We start from the raw sequence: 19,355 nt of genomic DNA, 5'->3' as shown, positions 1-19,355 counted from the left end.
AACGTGATGCGTCGTCGTAACGGAGCCCTGCCTACGCAATGGGGCCTGGCTCTTGAGCCGCGCACTGAGGGACGACCACTAGAGCAGTGAGGTAATACGACAGTGAAATAAGAAAACGATAAAATAACTTACATAATCATTTAATTATTTATTAATGTCATTTTTGTAAAATAAATAAGTAAAATAGATATTATGTACTACTTAAATTAAGTAAACGAACTACACACCACACCTATACATTTAGTTTCGAATTACAATTTTAATAAGAGCAACAAGAGGAAAGCTTTCACGTCTTCAGCAAACTGTCAAAACATATAAATCCGTGACCCAAGTACGGACGACAAACATAATGGTTTATTTTGGGAGCTAATTTTGAGTGATAAATTACAAGATTAAAAAACAGTTTCGAAAAATATTTTGTATGATATACCAACTGAAGGATTTGTTTTGAGGATTCCAAATATATAGCTATTTTTTTATGAATTTTTGATGTTATATAAATATATAGTTGAGATCCTCAAAACAAGCACTTTCCATTGATTAAAGGAAATGTTTTACGAAACATTTTTTTACCCCAAAAATATAGACGAAAAGTAGCTTAAGTAAATATGTCCGTCTTTGGATCATACACTTACATGGGTATGAGATTCAGTTCAATTGATTACATGTGTATTATTGATTTGAAGCGGTGGTGGTTAAGACGCCCGCCTGTGGATCAAAAGGTCTCAGGTTCGTATCCCACTCGTGCCAGATGAGTTTGTATACCAATCTGACCCATATATAGTAGTTTTCATAGACCACCACTTGCTTCCGGTGAAGGAAAACAACCTGCACACTTGTGGACAATTTAGTTCACTAGTGTGTATGAGTTGCATACACCTGCCACTAGATGGCGGTACGTAGTCGTAAAAGTCATGTCAGATGCCTTTAGGCGACTTGAATCTGACACCAGTGTTAATAATAACACACTCGATATGATAATGATGTGCGTGCATTCGGTTCAGTCACCTCGGAGCTAACTAGCTGTGTAGATTGAACCGACAGAACGATGCCCGAAAATGAAAAACCCTACATATGGCTTATATAATCAAGGTACGGAACCGTTACAATTCGAATTCAACTTGAAATTATTCCGATATAGTATAGTAATTCGCCAGATAATAAAGAGTTACAGATACACATCGCGCTTGAATCGCTTTGACCGTCACTGTACGTGAAGAATGAGCACGAGACTGCGGCCGCTGTGTGACGCGAGGTGTTCAACCTCTCTGTCACACACCACATTTGCGATAGAGATGGCTGAGACGCTCCATTATTTGGTTTTAAATGCCCCATAATACGACTGCGCGTGATACAGCGTACGCCTTCAGTACTGATATCTGTTATGAGAATCAATAAATATTTATTTATTTTAAAATACTAGTCTCGGATCGTCAGCAATTTATATACCAAATTTTATAAAAATCGGCTCAGCGAAATAACCGGGAAAGCGAAATGGACCAAACAGTATGACAACGATCAGGGAATTGGTCGATCCATCTTAACGCTCACAAATTTTCACATCCACAGGATTTACATAGTTCTTACAGGCGAATTTTGAAAGCCTCAAGGCAATCGTGGCGAGCTGAGAGGCGAAGGGGACGCCCGGAGCGGCCGGAAGCTTCAGACGGCGGCCAGCAGCCGGTGCAGGCGCGCGGGGTCCAGCAGCGCGGCCGCCGCGCGCGCCAGCGCGGCCGCCGCGCCCGGCCAGCGGTGCGCCGCCAGCGCCAGCAGCGCCGCCAGCGCGCACAGCGCCGCCGCCAGCGGCAGCAGCGCCGGCGCGCCCGCCGCGCCGCCTGCGGCACACACACACACGTTGGACACACACACACTCTCAAAGCAATGCAAGCGGAGAGCCGCTAGCAGGAGCTGGTACTCACCGGGGCGCGCGCGCGCGTGATGCGCCGGCAGCAGCTCGCGGTCGGCGCAGGCGGCGCAGTGAGCCCCGCCGGCCGGCGGCGCGGCCGCCAGCGTCGCCGCCAGCAGCTGCAGCGCGCCCGCCGCGTGTCTGCGACCGATACATAAGTCTCTTCCTAGTATGGTTTATATTTATTTCAAGTAGCGTTCGTCGCAATGCTATTTATTAACTCGGCTAGACGATTCCACACGATTTGGTCTTGTCAAAACCACATCTGTACCATCTCCGGCGAGGTTGAATTATATTTCCACTGAGTTACAATGTACTTCCTTTTGACGGGTTGGAATGGATTTTCTAATAATTCGAGGCGATCTCTTCCAGCAAATTTAAGCAATATAGTTGGGGAGGCGATGTGACCCACCTCCAGTGCCGCAGATGGAAGAAGGCGTAGGCGACGGCCTCGGAGTCGCCGCGGCGCAGCACGTGCTCGGGCGGCAGCGTCAGCGGCCGCAGCTCCAGCAGGTAGTCCGCCACGAACGGGTTGTACTCCAGCGCGCGCCGGATCGCCTGACACATTTATATATATTTCTCTTTACATAACCAGATAAAACGACCATTACTATTTTCACTTCTCATTCTAGTAGCAGTATGTTTCATCAGAACAACGGATGGCAGCTGCGGAATCTAACCTTGTCGGTCGGAAAAAAATTCAGTATTCTATTTTAAAACGATTTTGGCTGATTTTGCCTGTATCCTAGTGCAGCGAGACCTTCACTTCTCTCTCTTCCCATCCAAAGGCCGGAAAAAATCACTTTTGCGAAGTCCGCCTTTGCGTTCTTTTTTGTGTTTACATTTATTATGTAAATGACACTAGAGTAAATGGATCAGATCAGTATCGGCGCACCTCAGTGGCGGCGAGGTCGGCGGCGCGCGCGGCGGGCTGGCCCGCGGCCGCCAGCGCCGCGCGCGCGCGCAGCAGCGCGCTCGTGTACAGCGTGCTGGCTGAGTCTGCGCAGCGCGACAGCACCGCCTGCCGATATACAAGTTACAGTCATTGCATAGCTAATCCTCAACACGATCTTCCCACTGAAACGAACGATATTGAACGAATTGGAAAAAATATTTAGAATTTTGTACTCTTGCGCGATCGCATGCGTATGCGGTCATAGTCAGTTTCACATCAGTCCCAAACATTCCCATAACCCCAGTAGGTAGCATGACCTCATTGTATAGCCAAAGAAATCTTTTGAATCATATAGGACTCGGATCGACGTCATATCTGTATGATGATATTAACTATATGTCGACTTAATTCGTCTTCACTTCCGTATCCATTCTCTCGCTTTCCCAATTTCAGCCCTATCCATACTAATCATTCCAATGATGAGGTAAAGTAATCTGGTATGGACCTGAACATCAGCATAAGCACGTTGTTCGAGCAGCACTTCGATGAGGTTCTCGTGCGCCATAGTGGCGGGCGAGGCGGGCGTGGCGTCGCGCGCCAGCTCCCGGAAGAGCCTGGCGGCGTCGCGCAGGCGGCCCAGGCGGCGCGCCGCGACGCCGCAGCGCCGCTTCACGTGCAGCAGCACGGCCGCGTCGCGCCGCGCCGCCTCCGACGACGCGCCGCCGCACGCCGACGCTCGCCACGCCGCCTCCGCGCAACGCCACGCGCGTTTCAGAATCCTCTCAGCCTATAGCAAAAATTGCTATGTAATGTAAGGTTCACTAACGTTAAACGAGCAAAATGTTTGCTTTGTAGGAGTATAGTAGCGACAGCAGACACCCACCTCGAGCACGGTGGGCGCGTCCTCCTCCGCCAGCAGCAGCAGCGCCGGCGCGCAGTCGGGGCGCAGCGCCAGCGCGGCGCGCGCGGCCGCCACGCGCGCGCCGGGCTCGCGCTCGCGCCACGCGCGCGCCATCGCCTCCTCTGCGGGACCCTACCCGCAATACACATTTTTATTTTGATCGCTATTCGAAGGGCCATAGGGTCAACTCACGTTGGCGCACGCATTATAGTTAAAGAAATATACGCGTCACGTCGTTTCGACATAACATCACAACTAAGTAATATAATATAATATTCACAAATTCTTTCCCGTGGAAATCTGTGGATAAAAAGTACCTTATGTGTTATTCCAGGTTATATCCTACCAGTGTACATAATTTCGTAACACTCCGTCCAGTAGATTTTGCATGAAAGAGTTACAAACATACATCCAGATGACCTCGGTGGCGCAATGGTAAAGTGCTTAATTGCGTGACTAACTGACAGGTTCGATCCCCGGTTGGGTCATGATGGAAAATATATTTTTCTGATTGGCCCGGGTCTTTGATGTTTATCTATACATATAATTATGTGTATTTGTTACAAAATGTAGTATGTATATATATGTATGTATTTTTTGTGACAATTTTCAATAATTTTATTGGAAATACAACTTTTATTTTTATTTATTCAATTAAATTTTGACATTTTTAATAATGATGTAAATTCGTCCTCCTAATTTTTAATATATGTATAAGACTTATATTTGTTAATTGAAGTCTTTGAAGAAAAAGCTGTGGTGAAGTTTATTGCGCCACTTCTTCTTCACCTGCGCTTTGGAAGCCGGGAGTAGACTTAGTTTAAGTAATTTTCAATAAGTGATGTATATCATCCTAAATTAAATAAAGAATTTTGAATTTGAATTTGAATTTACCACAAATCTCGGGGTAGCCTATTGCCACCATCTCCTTCACGGTCTCCCTCTGCGCCTTCACCCTATTCTGGTACCCATAGGATAGCCAGTGATGAAATGAATTGTCAAATGGTAGAAGATCTAAGCTTAGCAAGCCTTGAGGCTGGACTTGAGGTCAAAATCGGTCCAGTCAAATATAAATATAAAACTAACAAATAGCACAAAACCTATATCTGAATAAATTAATGCCCTGAGACCGGCTACAAATCGAAAGTCCGAATTGTTTTCTGTATGGTTTATTTTTTAATAACAAAGGTCTTGGTAATCTTCAACTATAAAAGCTTCACTAACTCACCTCAGCTCCGCACGAGAACCAGGCCTGGTGTTCCTGCGCAGACAGGTTCATGTCGTAGTAAGTGAGCGGCGCCCGGCGCGCGACGCTCCACAGCCGGCCGTACTCCGCGCCGCGCAGCAGCGCCATGGGGTTGCGCCACACCTTGCACTCGCCCGCCGGCTCCGGCTCAGCCGCGCCGCCGCCGCCCAGCCATGGCCCGAGGTGCGTCAGCGACACTTGCTCGATGAACGACGTCCCATACTTTCGGAAATACCACCACTCGAAGATCAAGATCAGGCCCGAGATCAGCGACGAGGTGCCCGTCAGCGCCACATAGAACTTCGGCGTCAGGGCGCCCAGGAACGCCGAGGAGTCCCACATTGTGTCCGGGAGCTGGCGCCCCTCGGCCTCTGCGGCGCTTTCCGCCGTCCTGATTTCAAACGTTTCCCTTTCTTAGTAATACAATAATCAATGTACTTGTACTCGTATCGTCTTGAATACACTGCTTATTATGAGTTCTATAATCATTTATTCAATATGTAGTATTATTCTAAAAATTTACGAGAAATGCCGACCGATTTCCAAAATCTCATAAAAATACAAAACATTAACTCAACTCAGCTGATCTAACAATTAAGAACACCTATACCACTGCTACTAGAAGACAAAGTATGTAGGTATTGTTATGTTATTTATAATATAATAGATTTTTTTATTGATTAATCTGGGTCCCTAAAAATCCGATAATAAACAAAACAGAACAGACAAGACAAAACTTCAATCTCGGGACGGAAACAGAATAGGACGGAAGATACTGACATTGCCCTAGACTGACACTGACACTAACAGTAATTTTTTTTTTATTGAAATTAAAAAAGATAAAACCTACGGTAGAAAGTTTTGTAGGTATTCTCAATCTACCCCTTAATTCATAAAAAGTTATTTAAGCAGGTAGGTACTTTATCTTTACAATATTTGTCATTGAGAGAATGTCTCTATCACACTTTTAGATTAAATAAAATATCCATAACGTATTTAAAATATACGCAGCGCCATGTAGCTTTTATAGCAAAGTTTTTTTTAAACGACACCTCTAGGCGAAGTTGAAGGAAGAAGTGCGAGTTTGCATTTCACTTCTCACCGATCGAATCTGAGAATCGATTCGAAGTGGGACGCAGCGAACCAATCACATTGCTTTGTGATTGTCGTTGTGTCACAATGGCGCAATGTGATTGGTTCACTGCGCCACTAACCCCTCTGATCTAAAAGAATCAAATTCCATTCCATGTCTGAACTTATAAATGTTAAACAAAAACCGGCCTGAAAAATTGTATGAAAATCCTTTGACCGGACGAAATAAATGTGAACATCGCTGCATACAAACCTCATTTAGCCAGGTCCAAACACAATATTACGCAAAGCTCAGCGCAGATGGCGCTACTGGTACAACTAAGGTACACAAACACTGCCAATGGAGGCAAAACGTGCCAATTTTCAATATTGTTGCAGATTTACGAAATACCTTCTATGCAATCGTGGTGCGACGAACTGATATAAAGTTGATTTTCAGGTAAGGCTTTCAGTCAAAATCAAGTTTATCCGTTTATAACCACAGTTACCAAATAATGCAGAACATCACCTAAAATAGCGTTATTATTTTCAGGACCAAATAACCGCCCTTCAGTATTTCATGGTCTAAAACTGAAGTCACTAAACATGGAATAATCAACTTCAAATATAGAAGGGTCGTGTGGGCGGGGAGCGCATGCATGCTTTGAAGTCTCGGGAGACAACTCGACTCAGTCCACACCAGGTAGGTATTTCGTAGTAATCTATCCTGTTGTACGAAGTACTTACTAAAACCATGGTTTTGTCTCTTTATGTCAAAGAAGAAAAAAAAATACGCTGACAGTTGACAATAACGTCAAAAATAGGTTAGGTTAGGTAACATCAGCTTCTGCTACCACTGCTACTGATTTACGTAATAGATTCAGATTTACGGCTTTCCCTGATTTTTTCAGTGATAAAACAAAATGTTAGGCCGTCTAGGGAAAAAGCATGTTGAAATAGCGGCGGCGTTCGCAACCACTGCCGTTGGGTTCGGTGGTACTGCCTTTATGACGTTGCTCTACTTCACTGACTGGAAGGTGTTCGTGACAAATATCCCCTACTACAACAGCAAGTTTAAGGGTCTTGAAGAAGAAGGAAATAACTGAGCCGGAGGTTATAGATTAACAAAATAGGTATTTCTTTATTTTGTTTTGTAATGTAAATTATTTAGATGTAATACATAAGTTTGTTGAATCATAGTGAAATATTTTATTTTCCCTTGCTTTCTATTAATCCAAAGTCCTAAGATCATAAAAGAGATAAAAAGAGGTTGAGAAGAAGTAGTTGAGCCACTCTTTGTAGAAACAGTTGCTTTTATTAGGATCCCTTACCTAGTACTTTTCTGGTGAAGTAACTGTACATAATGAAAATTGATAGCAATAATGAAGATATTGATGTAGAATATTACCTGTATTTTTTAAATAACATAATGCCTTGTGGTATTTATATTTAAAACACATAACATAATAAGTACAAATCCTTGTGCTTTTAATAAAATTATTAACAACCTTCAATTACAGAATCAAGGAATTAGATTGTACGAAGTACAATCCACCTACTGTACAGAATTCATATCAAACACTTGTACACTTTTATAAAACCTCTATTATATAAATCCTAACTAATATTTTAAATCCACACCATAAAACAAGTTCTAGAAAAATATAATGAATATCAGAAACTGCTATACTTAGCTTTTATTGACTATTCAAAGGCATTTGATAGTTTAAAGCACAAATACATATGGGAAAGCCTGAAAACACAAGGAATACACAACACCTACATCAGTCTAATCAAAAAGATATACAGGAATAGTAAGAGCAGAATAAAACTAGAATCCCCAAGAGAACCATTCCCCATAACAAGAGGTGTGAGACAGGGCGACCCACTGTCTCCCAAACTGTTCCCGGCAGTGCTGGAAAACATTTTTAAATAACTAGATTGGGAAGACTGCGGCCTAAACATCAATGGCAGCCGCTTGAACCACTTGAAATTTGCTGATGATTTAATACTATTAGAAGAAAACCCAAGCACACTTCAAACTATAATAAAAGATATGATGACGACCTCGGTGGCACAGTGGTAAAGTTCTTGCCACTGAACCGAGAGGTTCCGGGGTTCGAACCCCGGTCGGGTCATGATGGATAACGATCTTTTTCTGATTGGCCCATGTCTTGGATGTTTATCTATATATGTATTTGTAATAAAATATAGTATTGTTGAGTTAGTATCCCATAACACAAGTCTCGAACTTAATTTGGGGCTAGCTCAATCTGTGTGATTTGTCCTAATATATTTATTTATTTATATAGCAAATAAAAGTAAAGAAGTAGGTTTAGAAATTAACGTTAGCAAATTGAAAGCAATGACTAACCACAAGGAGGTCAACATAGAAATTGAGGGGATGAAATTTGAGTATGTGAAGGAGTATGTGTATTTAGGAAAAATCATCTCACCCAATGCTTGCATGACAAAACAAGTCGATAAAAGGATAACCAGTGGCTGGAAAAATTACTGGTCCTTACAAGAAATATTTAAGAACAACCTGAACACCTTAAGATCATATCTAAGGCCTTTATATAACATCAAATCTAAGACCTTTAATACTAGCATCCAACCATGCATAACATATAGCGAAACTTGGGCTCTAACCGAAAAGCATAGAGAGAGATAAGCTAAGTGCCGAAGAGCCATGGAGAGAAGCATGTTGGGTATTAGACTGATGGACCAAATAAGGAACTCAGAAATAAGGAAAAGGACCAAAGTTACCGATATACTCTATTGCATCGACCATCTGAAGTGAGGCTGGACAGGTCATATGCTGTGATGGTCAAAGAAAGCGAGGTCACCCTATAACATGGTGGAAAGACAAGCTAAGCCTAACATTGGGATCTAACTGGACAAGAGTGGCTTTAGACAGAGACCAGTGGAGGCAGTTGGAGGATTATTTTTCTCAATCGAAACTTGATCTAAGCTCAGTAACAGAAGGCTAATTATTAATATTTTAAATACAACAGTAAGTTTGTTGGTTACCTTCACGCTCTATTTCACTTCATGATCTATTTACTCAGCCAATCTTGAAATTTTGCATACATGTAGTTTGAAGTATGGAGAAGGACACAGGGTACCTGTCATCCCGCAAAATTAGAACGGGCGAAGCAGCGGGCAAAAGCTAGTCTACTATATAAATATAGATTTATCTACCTATACCTACATCCATATCCATACTTACTAATATTATAAAGACATAAATTTGAGGCCAATATTCATGAAATTGTATTTCTGATACTGAGACACTTTTTATCCCGAAATACACCATTCCCATAGAATTTGGTCAAAAAGTCTGTATAAAGTACATGGTGCAAAGATAAGTATTTAAAAAAATAAATATTTTACGCCCAGTACTCCCAACTAATACGAGTATTATAAATGCGAAAGTTTGTTACCTCTTCACACTGTATTGGCATACTGGGACGATTGTTATGAAATTTGATACACGGGTAGAAAATAACCTGGAATAACACACAGGGTACTTTTTATCCCCAAATTATGTCTGTCAAAAGTCTGTCTGACTAAACCACTGGACCGATTTTGATGAAATTTAGTATGCATGTTGTTTTGTTACTTTTTAGTGGAAAATCGGAATCCTTATAAGATAAGTCTGTCACAGCTAATTTGCTCCGAGTTTAGTGAACCAAATCAGTTGAAATTTGGTAAGATAATCCTATGACCCAAACACAGACGTCTGCGCAGAGTAAATAAATATCAATATAATATGATGATCTCAAATATTTGTTATCATTGTAAAATATACGGTTTCGTTATTATAATTATTATTTTTAAACTCGTCACTCTCTTTAAAAAGAAAAAATAACATAAGCCCGAACGTTTATTCTATACATAAATGGGAGTTTTAGCCAGTTCAGGCAAGTTTTCAACGAATACCTTCCGTCGTCATTGAAACTTAGCCCAAACTGTTTCCGCCTTCACCACGTGGAGGTACTCCCAGCTTATGTTATAATAGTATAGGGTAAATGTAAGATTACCTTTTTTTTTGGGGGCGCAATTTTATTTTATTTATTTATTAAACTTTATTACAGAAATTCCGTTTTAGAAATGTTCGAAATATTCTATTTTAATACGCCAACCGTTACTGCTCCTCAGTTGAACAATTTCTGCTAAGACTTCACTTAATAGAAAATTCTTATCGGACTGGTTAACTTTTACTAAGACGTCATTTTCATATATATTATAAAAGAGCTGTTGCTCGCGGCAAAGAAGACATGGGGAATAAAATAGATTTTTGAAATTTGAGACTTCAACATGTTTGTGAATCATGGTTAAAAACGTGGACCAAATGAGTCTTTTTATAAATACCTATGTTAAAAATGCTCATTAGGCTGATCAACTTATGTTAAGGCGCTTTTGTCATAACTGTTATAGTGTAGCTGGTCTGTTGGTGCTCATCATCAGGTGTTCCATATCCTCGATTTCTATAAGTCTACATAAAATGCTCATCAGGCTGACCAACTTTTGTTATATCTGCGAGGTATAGTGTAGCGGGTCTGTTGGAGTTCATCATCAGGTGTTCCATATCTTCGATATTTAAAAGTCTACAGAAAATGCTCATCAGGCTGTCCAACTTTTGTTAAGGCGCTTTTGTCATATGTTATAGTGTAGCTGGTCTGTTGGAGTTCATCATCAGGTGTTCCATATCTTCGATTTTTATTCGTCATCAGAAAATGCTCATCAGGGCGAACAATTTTTGTTAAGGTGACTTTTATATATTTCCTACAGTTTAGCTGGTCTTTATAGGTTTTGCTAGAGCTGTTCCAGTTTACAAAATAAATTATACCCTATATGTTGACCAGGCTTTATAGCTATACAACAAAAAAGTTTCATTCAAATCCGTCCAGTAGATCCGGAGATTAGCGTGTGCAGACTTTTTTTTTAAATTGTTATTGTATTACTGATTCTCTATCGATCTCATTTTTTTTATTTAAATATCTTCAATGTACAGAAACACATTTTTTACTGTTTTATTATATGTATTGATTTAGGCATTCACAGGCACTTTTTCACGTCATCTCCGTCGTCTCCACATTGCCAAACTTTGGCGAATTCAGTATACATTGCTGGTTTTTCATCGTGATAAATAAAAGTTCTCATACAAATTACACATTCGGTTTGACATACGTGTCTGAGGACGGCGACATTGTAGAGTTGGTCCCTTGATTCAAACATGAGAGTTATTTTCGAAGGAAACTAACTCTCATGTTTGAAAGACGACTTGCTGATTGGTCATCATACAAAAATATTGGCCTCGCGCGGAGCCCTTCTAAATCTGAGTATAGAAATTAGTTAGTAATCTAGCATGCATAAACAAAAAAATAGGTAAGTACTTAGGTAATTATACTGTCACAAGTAACTATTTTACGCTGACGCAGTCGCGGGTAAACAGTTAGTATACATACCTATGTAAGTATACTACGCATTACCTAACTATGTAGAAAATCTATACATAAATGTATCTAAAAGAGATTCTATACAAAGTGTAGGTACCGAACCTGTGGTTGGTACTTTTACGGGTCTTGAGAACATTTTTTTTGCGGCAGCAGCGGCGAGCGCGTCCCAGTAGAGGCCGTCGAGCGCGCCGGGTATCGATCTGCGCTCGCTGCGACGACCGGCGCCACTCGGGCTGGCGCGGCACGACGACGCCCGCCGTCCGAACGCCGACACTGCGGCAATAAACATACTCACCTATCACAGTTTAACTCACATATTTAAAATACATAATATGAATTGTCACACAGTAAGTCAGTGGAACTAAATAAAAGAAGGTGCGCAGGTAATCGAATATTCAGATAAAAGAATAAAAGACGTCGGTTTAAAATACTTGCACAAGAAAACATAGGTATAGAAACCAAAGAAACAGAAATGACGATAGTAACAGCGGATCCTATGGTCATGCATGATCTCTTCGATAGAAGGTGATAAGTTGGGAATCATACCATCCATGAAGAGACGAAACCGATAGTGATCATAGGATCCTTTTGGTTTAGGCAATTACAATGAACCTGTACGGAATCCTACTCGATTATGATATAAATTTTATACTGTTTTAATATAAAAAAATATAAAACCTATATCTTTCGAAAAATTTGATAAACTAAGCGACTATAGATGTTGCCCGGGGCTTCCCTCCCGTGGGAATTTTGAGATAAATATAGCTTATAACTTTGAAATCGGTTCGGTAGTTTCGGAGATTACCCGCCTCAAACGGATCTAGTTCATAATATCGCCCATCAGTACATCGACAGGTACCTGTACCGAAAGCGCGCCATGTCGATGGTCGCTACACCAACAGGTCTCCTTATCGAAGGTACGCCGCAGCGACAGGTCACCAAATCAATGGTATGATGCATCGACAGTGCAACATATCGAGGGTGGCTGCGTCGACAGTACTCCGTATCGCTGGTATCCAAATCAAAAGGACACCAAATCGATGGTACGCACGCAAAAAGAACAACTGGATGGCGCAAATCTTTTTGCGAACATGAACTGAATCGACATGACACGCTTTCGGTACAGGTACCTACCTGTCGATGGTGCGTTGTCGATGTAGCGACAGTCGATGTACTGATTGGCGATATTGTGAACTAGACCCAAATTGATCATTAATATGTAATCTGCCTTTAAGTCCGCTGTCGCATCTAACCTCGAGAAAACTTTACATTTTCATACGAAAATTTCCTCAGACTAGGTACTTAGTGTGATTTCTGAGGAAGGTTTAGGATGTTTTTACAAGAGCGAAGCCGTTTGTTTGCTATAAATTACAGTTAATTCCACTCATACCTATTCTCTAGGAAGTGCAAGTGAATAAAAAGTGAAGCGGCGCACTTCTTTGGTAATAAGTAATAATAATAATTGATAGTAAGTATATACCTACTATACAGGAACTAGTATTATTAAATTAAAATACAAAAGAACCGACTTAGGTAGGTTTTGCATCGAATTACCATTTTAATGTGGTTCGGGAATCCAGCATTTTACACACTTCACAAATTTAAAATACCTAAGTACCTACTTACTTACCTATGTTTTGTCATTTTCACATTAAATAATACCTATTTAAAATTGACAGTGTTCGGCTCATAAGCCTCGTATTTAAAATGTACTAGCATAGACAACATAGGTTCAGTTGCAAATATAATTCATTGAGAACAGACGCTTGTTACTGCTTTCCAAAACCACTCAATCTAGTTTGAACCTTATCACCTAAACATATGGTCCATCGAGCCGCATCCGAGCAGGTAGCAACCGGCTGACCCTTGCCGTGAGAACAATGGACGCAAGTACTTCGGCTATTGATATCTATGGATTGGTGCACATCTTTTAAGTGAATTCAACTTATTACGATAATATCACTTAGAAAATCGTTTGAAGTTTGTGGTTTTAAAGACATTTGTAATACGTATTGACTGGATTTAAAAATACAAAGTGACGAACTATGACTAATAAGGAAGACATATGCAGTGTACTACAAGAAATGACGGATTTACTCAAGAAAGCTAAGGTTAATTTGAAGAAATGCCCCAAACAAAGACTTACCAAGGGTTATATACAAACACGTATACAGAGTATCGAAGAATATTGGAGTACATTCAAAAGGTCTCATATAGAATTGGTGAAGATAATACCTCGCGAGCAACGTGGCGCACTTACGTATTTTATAAATGAAGATTACTATACGGTTGAAGATTTATACCACGACATGCTCGCCGATCTTAAGGACATGCTATCTCAGTTCGAAATAGTAGTGACGTCAGATCGAATGTCAAACCCCGTCGTATCTGTATCTACGGAAAAGCAAACACAAGTAAAATTACCACGCATTGAGTTACCTGTTTTCTCCGGCAATTATGAAGAATGGCCCACCTATAAAGACTTGTACATATCACTCGTGCACAATAATTCGTCACTCACCAACGTTCAAAAGCTTCATTACTTGAAGACCAGCATCACGAGCGAAGCAGCTGCATTACTTAGGCACATACAAATCACGGATACAAATTATGCACTGGCATGGGAAGCATTACAACGACGGTATGGCAACAAACGTTTAATAGTGAATTCATTACTGAAGCGATTTTTTATGCAAAAGAAATGTTCTACACAAACTGCTTCACAACTCAAGAGCCTATTAGACACTACGAACGAAATTTTAAATAGTCTGCAAAATCTTGATATTACTACCGGCTCTTGGGATCCTTTAATCGTCTTTCTGGTTGTACAGAAACTGGACCCAGAGTCACACAAGGAGTGGGAAGAATTTGCACTTACCGAAAATAGAGAAGAGCTATCGAAGTGGAGTGATTTGAATAAATTTTTGGAGTCCAAATTTCGGACGTTGGAGCTAGTCGCACCGTCTACTGCTAAGAATACGAGAGAACGAGCATTCCATGTGTCTACAGAGTCACCTACATCTACATCAGAGAAATCATGCATCATGTGTTCGGAAAATCATGCTTTATGCCGTTGCGTTAAGTTTGTGCAGATGCAACTACCTGAAAGAAGTCAATACGTACAAAGTAACAAGCTCTGTTTTAACTGTCTGACTCCAGGACATGCAGTAAGAAAATGCCGCAATAGAATGTCCTGCAGGAAGTGCAACCGTCGCCATCACACATTGTTACATCAACCGAGCAGAGACGGTCAGTCAGACAGTGCCCATCACAGTCATGTAGAGGAGGAGCTAAGTCATGCAACAGAGATTGAACCCGAGGTCGCAATATCAACGCATTTCGTATCAGAGAAATCCACGGCCTTGCTCGCCACAGCAACGGTCATAGTTAACGATGATAGAGGACATACTACAATATTGCGCGCCTTAGTTGATAATGGCTCACAAGGCAACTTCATTACTGAACGAGCTGCGCAACTCCTGAAACTAAAGAGAATTCCCATAAAAGGAACCATCACTGGTGTTGGCAATACGAAGACTACAGTTGAGCAGATGGTACGAATTCGTATACAGTCTAGACACGACAAGGAATTTACCCTCACCGTGGACACTTATGTCATGCCTACAAGGTTAACATCGCAGCTACCATCCAATACAATTACAATCAACACACACACCTGGCCACACTTACGAGGTCTCACCCTGGCCGATCCTAGTTTTCACTCACCAGGGCGAGTAGACATGGTGCTAGGCGTAGAAGTTTGTGCCCAAATCATGAAATCGGAGATTCTGAAAGGTCCACCTGGCTCTCCATGTGCCCATAATACAAGCTTGGGTTGGATCCTGTTTGGAAAAGTACAAGCACACTCTTCAGAGACAAAAATGATTGTGATGCATCACCAGTGCAATCTAGACGACATGTTGAAGATACTATGGGAAGTCGACACAGACACCAAGAGCATACTTACCAAAGAAGAAGAAGAATGCGAGAGAATATACAATAACACACATACAAGAGATAAAACTGGGCGTTACATAGTTAAACTTCCATTCAAGGTAGATAATCCACAATCTCCGGAAGGAAACACGAAGGTAGGAGCTATGAAGAGATTATTGCAACTAGAAAGAAGATTTAAAGGGAATGAACACTTCAGAGAAGAGTACACCAAGGCAATAAATGAATATAATACACTGAAATACATGGAAGAAGTTAAAGAATCTGAGATTGACATACCAGCTGTATACTTACCACATCATGCGGTGTTTAAAGAATCCAGTGAGAGTACCAAGATAAGACCAGTATTTGATGCCTCGCACAAGGGCACCAATAATATATCCCTTAACGATGAGTTACTAGTGGGGCCTCAACTACAAGATGACGTTCGATCTTTGGTTCTAAGATGGCGCATGAAGAAGATAGCATTCACTGCAGACATTCAAAAAATGTATCTTCAAGTTCTGGTTGCAAGGGAAGATGCAGATTACCAAAGAATTCTTTGGCGTAATAGTAGCAATGATCCAATCAAAGAATATCGTCTCCTCCGAGTCACATTTGGCACAGCAAGTGCCCCCTATCTTGCTGTCCGAACCCTTCATCAGTTGGCTAATGACGAAGGGACAGATCATGAGGCTGCTGCTGAAACAATAAAAAAGGACTTTTTTATGGACGATCTCATGTGCTCTAAAGATACAGTTGAAGAATCAGTTGAGATAGCCAAGACTGTGAGCAGTATTTTGAGAAAGGGAGGTTTTGTTTTACAAAAATGGGCATCGAATAGCTCCGAGTTTCTTAAACAATTTAATCCAGATGAACTCAGCTCACATGTTACAATGAATATAAAGCTTGATGGCTTGATAAAGACATTGGGTTTATCCTGGAATATGGGAAAGGATGAATTAGAATATCATTTAAACTTACCTGATTTACCTGAAGTAGTCACGAAGAGAAATATACTTTCTGAAGTTCAACGATTATACGACCCCCTTGGCTGGCTTGCTGCTGCACTAGTACCTGCAAAACTAATAATCCAAAAACTGTGGTTGCAGAAAATGGGCTGGGATGAAGAGATAGATCCTGCAACTAAAGAAGAATGGTTAAAAATACGAGAAAGTCTCAAGGACGTTAATTTGATAAAAATAAAAAGATGGATAGGAGTCACTGATAAGAATGAAAATGAACTTACCATACATGGTTATTGCGATGCTTCCGAAAAGGCATATGGAGCCGTAGCTTACCTGAGAGTTCAAGATGAGAATGGTGAATATAAAACTAATATAATTGCAGCCAGAACAAAGGTGGCACCTATCAAGGCTTTGTCTCTCCCGAGATTGGAATTGTGTGGTGCTGTTCTCCTGTCAAAACTCTTAAGGCAAATAAGCGAAGCAATGGGTATACCAACCAACCAGATATTTTGTTGGACTGATTCCACAATTGTACTGTCATGGCTACAGGGAGACCCGAATAGATGGCAGACCTTCGTTCGCAACAGGATAATCACCATACTTGACAATATCGGAAACAAATGGCATCATATAAAGTCACAACAAAACCCTGCAGATATCGCGTCGAGAGGAATTCTGGTATCTGAACTGATGAACTGTACTCTCTGGTGGCACGGTCCGGAACATCTGCAACACAGGAAAATAAACCTGGACACATTAATAAACGAAAACATGGTACTAGAAAGGAAGAAAACTGTTCATACTTACCTGAATGTAGACGAAGGTGAAGCTGATTCAATTACTAAAGAGTTTGAAAATTTTAGAGATTTAAACGAACTATTGAGGACAATTACTTATGCAAAGAGATTTCTAACACATAAAAGAATAGGAAGTACAGCTATAGACTCACAAATAACCACAGAAGAAATGGAAATTGCACTAAAGATTTGCGTAAGGTTGATACAAAGACAAATATTTATGGAAGAAATAACAGATTTGAAGGAAAGGAAAAGAGTTAAGAACAGAAGTTTATTAAAGGCACTAAATCCATATCTAGACTCGGAAAATATTCTCAGGGTGGGCGGAAGAATAAAGTATTCAACATTAGATCACGAGCAGAAACATCCTATAATTTTGGATAATAAAAACAATTTTACCTCGTTAATTATTGCAGAAGCTCACAAAAGAACTCTCCACGGCGGCATACAGCTGATGTTAAATTACCTGAGGTCTAGATATTGGATCCTGAAAGCAAAGAACTTAGTTAAAACCTATTTACATCGATGCGTAGTTTGTGCAAAATTAAACGCTAAGGCTCAAACACAACTGATGGGTGAACTGCCTAAGGTACGAGTGACTCCAGCGCGTCCATTTCTTCATAGTGGCGTTGATTTTGCCGGGCCTTATGATGTCTTGATATCCAGAGGAAGAGGAGCAAAAACCACAAAATCATATATTGCTATTTTTGTTTGTATGGCAACCAAGGCGATACACTTAGAACTTGTGGGAGATCTCACTACGAAGGCATTCCTTGGAGCATTCAGAAGATTCGTGGCACGGCGCGGTCGATGCACTGATTTATGGAGTGACCAGGGCAGAAACTTCATTGGTGCTAATAAGGAGCTAGCTGAAACATTTAAGGAAGCTCAACTAGAATTCGGTGAAGAAATATACGACAAACTGTCATCCGAAGGAACACAATGGCATTTTGTACCGGCCTATAGTCCAAACTTCTCAGGATTGTGTGAAGCAGGTGTGCGCTCAATGAAATATCATTTAAAGAGAATCTTGACTACACACTTGACCTTCGAAGAGATGTCAACAGTTCTCTGCCAAGTCGAATCGTGCCTCAACTCACGACCGCTATACCCCGTCGATAATTCCGATGTAACCAATTTAGACATACTTACCCCCGGACATTTCCTTATCGGAGAACCATTGGTTTCCATACCATCACCAAGCTTCAAGGACATATCTGCCAGTAGCCTCTCACGCTGGCAGCACACCCAGAAATTGGTTTCCAATTTTTGGCGTCGCTGGCAAGAAGAATATCTCACCAGACTTCAACAAAGGCCGAAATGGATGACCAAACAGACTGAGTTTGACGTGGGTCAGATTGTCTTGATAAAAACTGATGGCCTACCACCCGGAAAATGGCATTTGGGGAGAGTAGTCCAGAAACATCCCGGCTTGGATGGACTTACCAGGGTGTATAGCATCAAAAGCGGAAATAATATTGTAAAGAGATCGATTTCCAAACTTTGTCCAATCCCTTTGAAATCAGAATTAGAATTACCTTGTCTGAATAGTGCATGATTGTGTTTGTTATAATTGTCAAAATTTCACTCATTGAAATTGTAACTAGTATTTTTAACTTGACAATGCTTACATACAGATTCCATCTCAAGTGTGATATTATTGTGAATTTAGATTTTACTAGTTAAATTTCCGTTTAGTATGACACTCAGTTATTTCATAGTAAATAATTCTGTTGTAGTCAGCTTTATTCAATGCATGTTATATATTTTTATTTTAAAAGGTCTATAAGCCCTTTTGGTGGGCGGCATGTTCGGCTCATAAGCCTCGTATTTAAAATGTACTAGCATAGACAACATAGGTTCAGTTGCAAATATAATTCATTGAGAACAGACGCTTGTTACTGCTTTCCAAAACCACTCAATCTAGTTTGAACCTTATCACCTAAACAGACAGAAAGAGATAAAACTTATTTTAACTTAGTACCTATGCTATGTTTTGACTCGTTTATGAATAACAGGGTGATACACAGGTCTGAGATCTGAGGTGGATAAATATTCCAGATTGTTTACTAACAATGTCAAGTATGCGGCAGTCAAAAAGGTCGGTCACGTCGCGACACCGCGACTAGGCTTGCTTGCAGAAATGGGAGGTCCTCGGGCGCCGCGGGCGGAG

At 40.9% G+C, this 19,355-nt stretch overlaps 3 protein-coding genes across 4 annotated transcripts; 2 read left to right on the top strand and 1 right to left on the bottom strand.

Annotated features, from left to right (window-relative positions):
• Positions 1-124: 124 nt before the first annotated feature.
• Positions 125-5,732, bottom strand: LOC128671170 (uncharacterized protein). 2 transcript variants are annotated; one of them, XM_053747435.2, is made up of 7 exons: positions 5,527-5,732; positions 4,931-5,339; positions 3,685-3,834; positions 3,307-3,588; positions 2,802-2,927; positions 2,319-2,464; positions 125-2,047 (listed from the first exon to the last, which is right to left on the bottom strand). In XM_053747435.2, exons 2-7 carry the CDS (start codon positions 5,288-5,290, stop codon positions 1,663-1,665), a joined length of 1,449 nt encoding a protein of 482 aa, XP_053603410.1. In that variant the 5' UTR covers positions 5,291-5,339; positions 5,527-5,732; the 3' UTR covers positions 125-1,662. The 2 variants fall into 2 exon arrangements, with proteins under 2 accessions (XP_053603410.1, XP_053603409.1); XM_053747434.2 differs by having other exon boundaries at positions 4,931-5,732.
• Positions 5,733-6,826: 1,094 nt separating this feature from the next.
• LOC128671172 (cytochrome b-c1 complex subunit 10-like) lies at positions 6,827-7,218 on the top strand. The gene has a single exon (XM_053747437.2). It carries the CDS (start codon positions 6,943-6,945, stop codon positions 7,123-7,125), a length of 183 nt encoding a protein of 60 aa, XP_053603412.1. The 5' UTR covers positions 6,827-6,942; the 3' UTR covers positions 7,126-7,218.
• Positions 7,219-13,204: 5,986 nt separating this feature from the next.
• LOC128671169 (uncharacterized) lies at positions 13,205-19,079 on the top strand. Its single transcript, XM_053747433.2, has one exon. The coding sequence runs from the start codon at positions 13,530-13,532 to the stop codon at positions 18,738-18,740; it is 5,211 nt and encodes a 1,736-aa protein (XP_053603408.1). The 5' UTR covers positions 13,205-13,529; the 3' UTR covers positions 18,741-19,079.
• The last annotated feature ends 276 nt before the right edge of the window (positions 19,080-19,355 follow it).

The sequence above is a fragment of the Plodia interpunctella genome, chromosome 7, assembly GCF_027563975.2.
Source record: "Plodia interpunctella isolate USDA-ARS_2022_Savannah chromosome 7, ilPloInte3.2, whole genome shotgun sequence".
Classification (NCBI taxonomy): domain Eukaryota; kingdom Metazoa; phylum Arthropoda; class Insecta; order Lepidoptera; family Pyralidae; genus Plodia; species Plodia interpunctella.
This window is presented reverse-complemented; position numbering and strand designations above follow the sequence as displayed.

Excerpts from the sequence above, each read along its gene's own strand:
- LOC128671170 (XM_053747434.2), bottom strand. The coding sequence starts at position 5,290 with ATGTGGGACTCCTCGGCGTTCCTGGGCGCCCTGACGCCGAAGTTCTAT. Across the intron at positions 3,835-4,930 it reads GGTTCTCGTGCGGAGCTGAG|GGTCCCGCAGAGGAGGCGAT; the intron begins GTGAGTTAGTGA and ends TATTGCGGGTAG. Across the intron at positions 2,048-2,318 it reads TTCCATCTGCGGCACTGGAG|ACACGCGGCGGGCGCGCTGC; the intron begins GTGGGTCACATC and ends TATCGGTCGCAG.
- LOC128671172 (XM_053747437.2), top strand. The coding sequence starts at position 6,943 with ATGTTAGGCCGTCTAGGGAAAAAGCATGTTGAAATAGCGGCGGCGTTC.
- LOC128671169 (XM_053747433.2), top strand. The coding sequence starts at position 13,530 with ATGACTAATAAGGAAGACATATGCAGTGTACTACAAGAAATGACGGAT.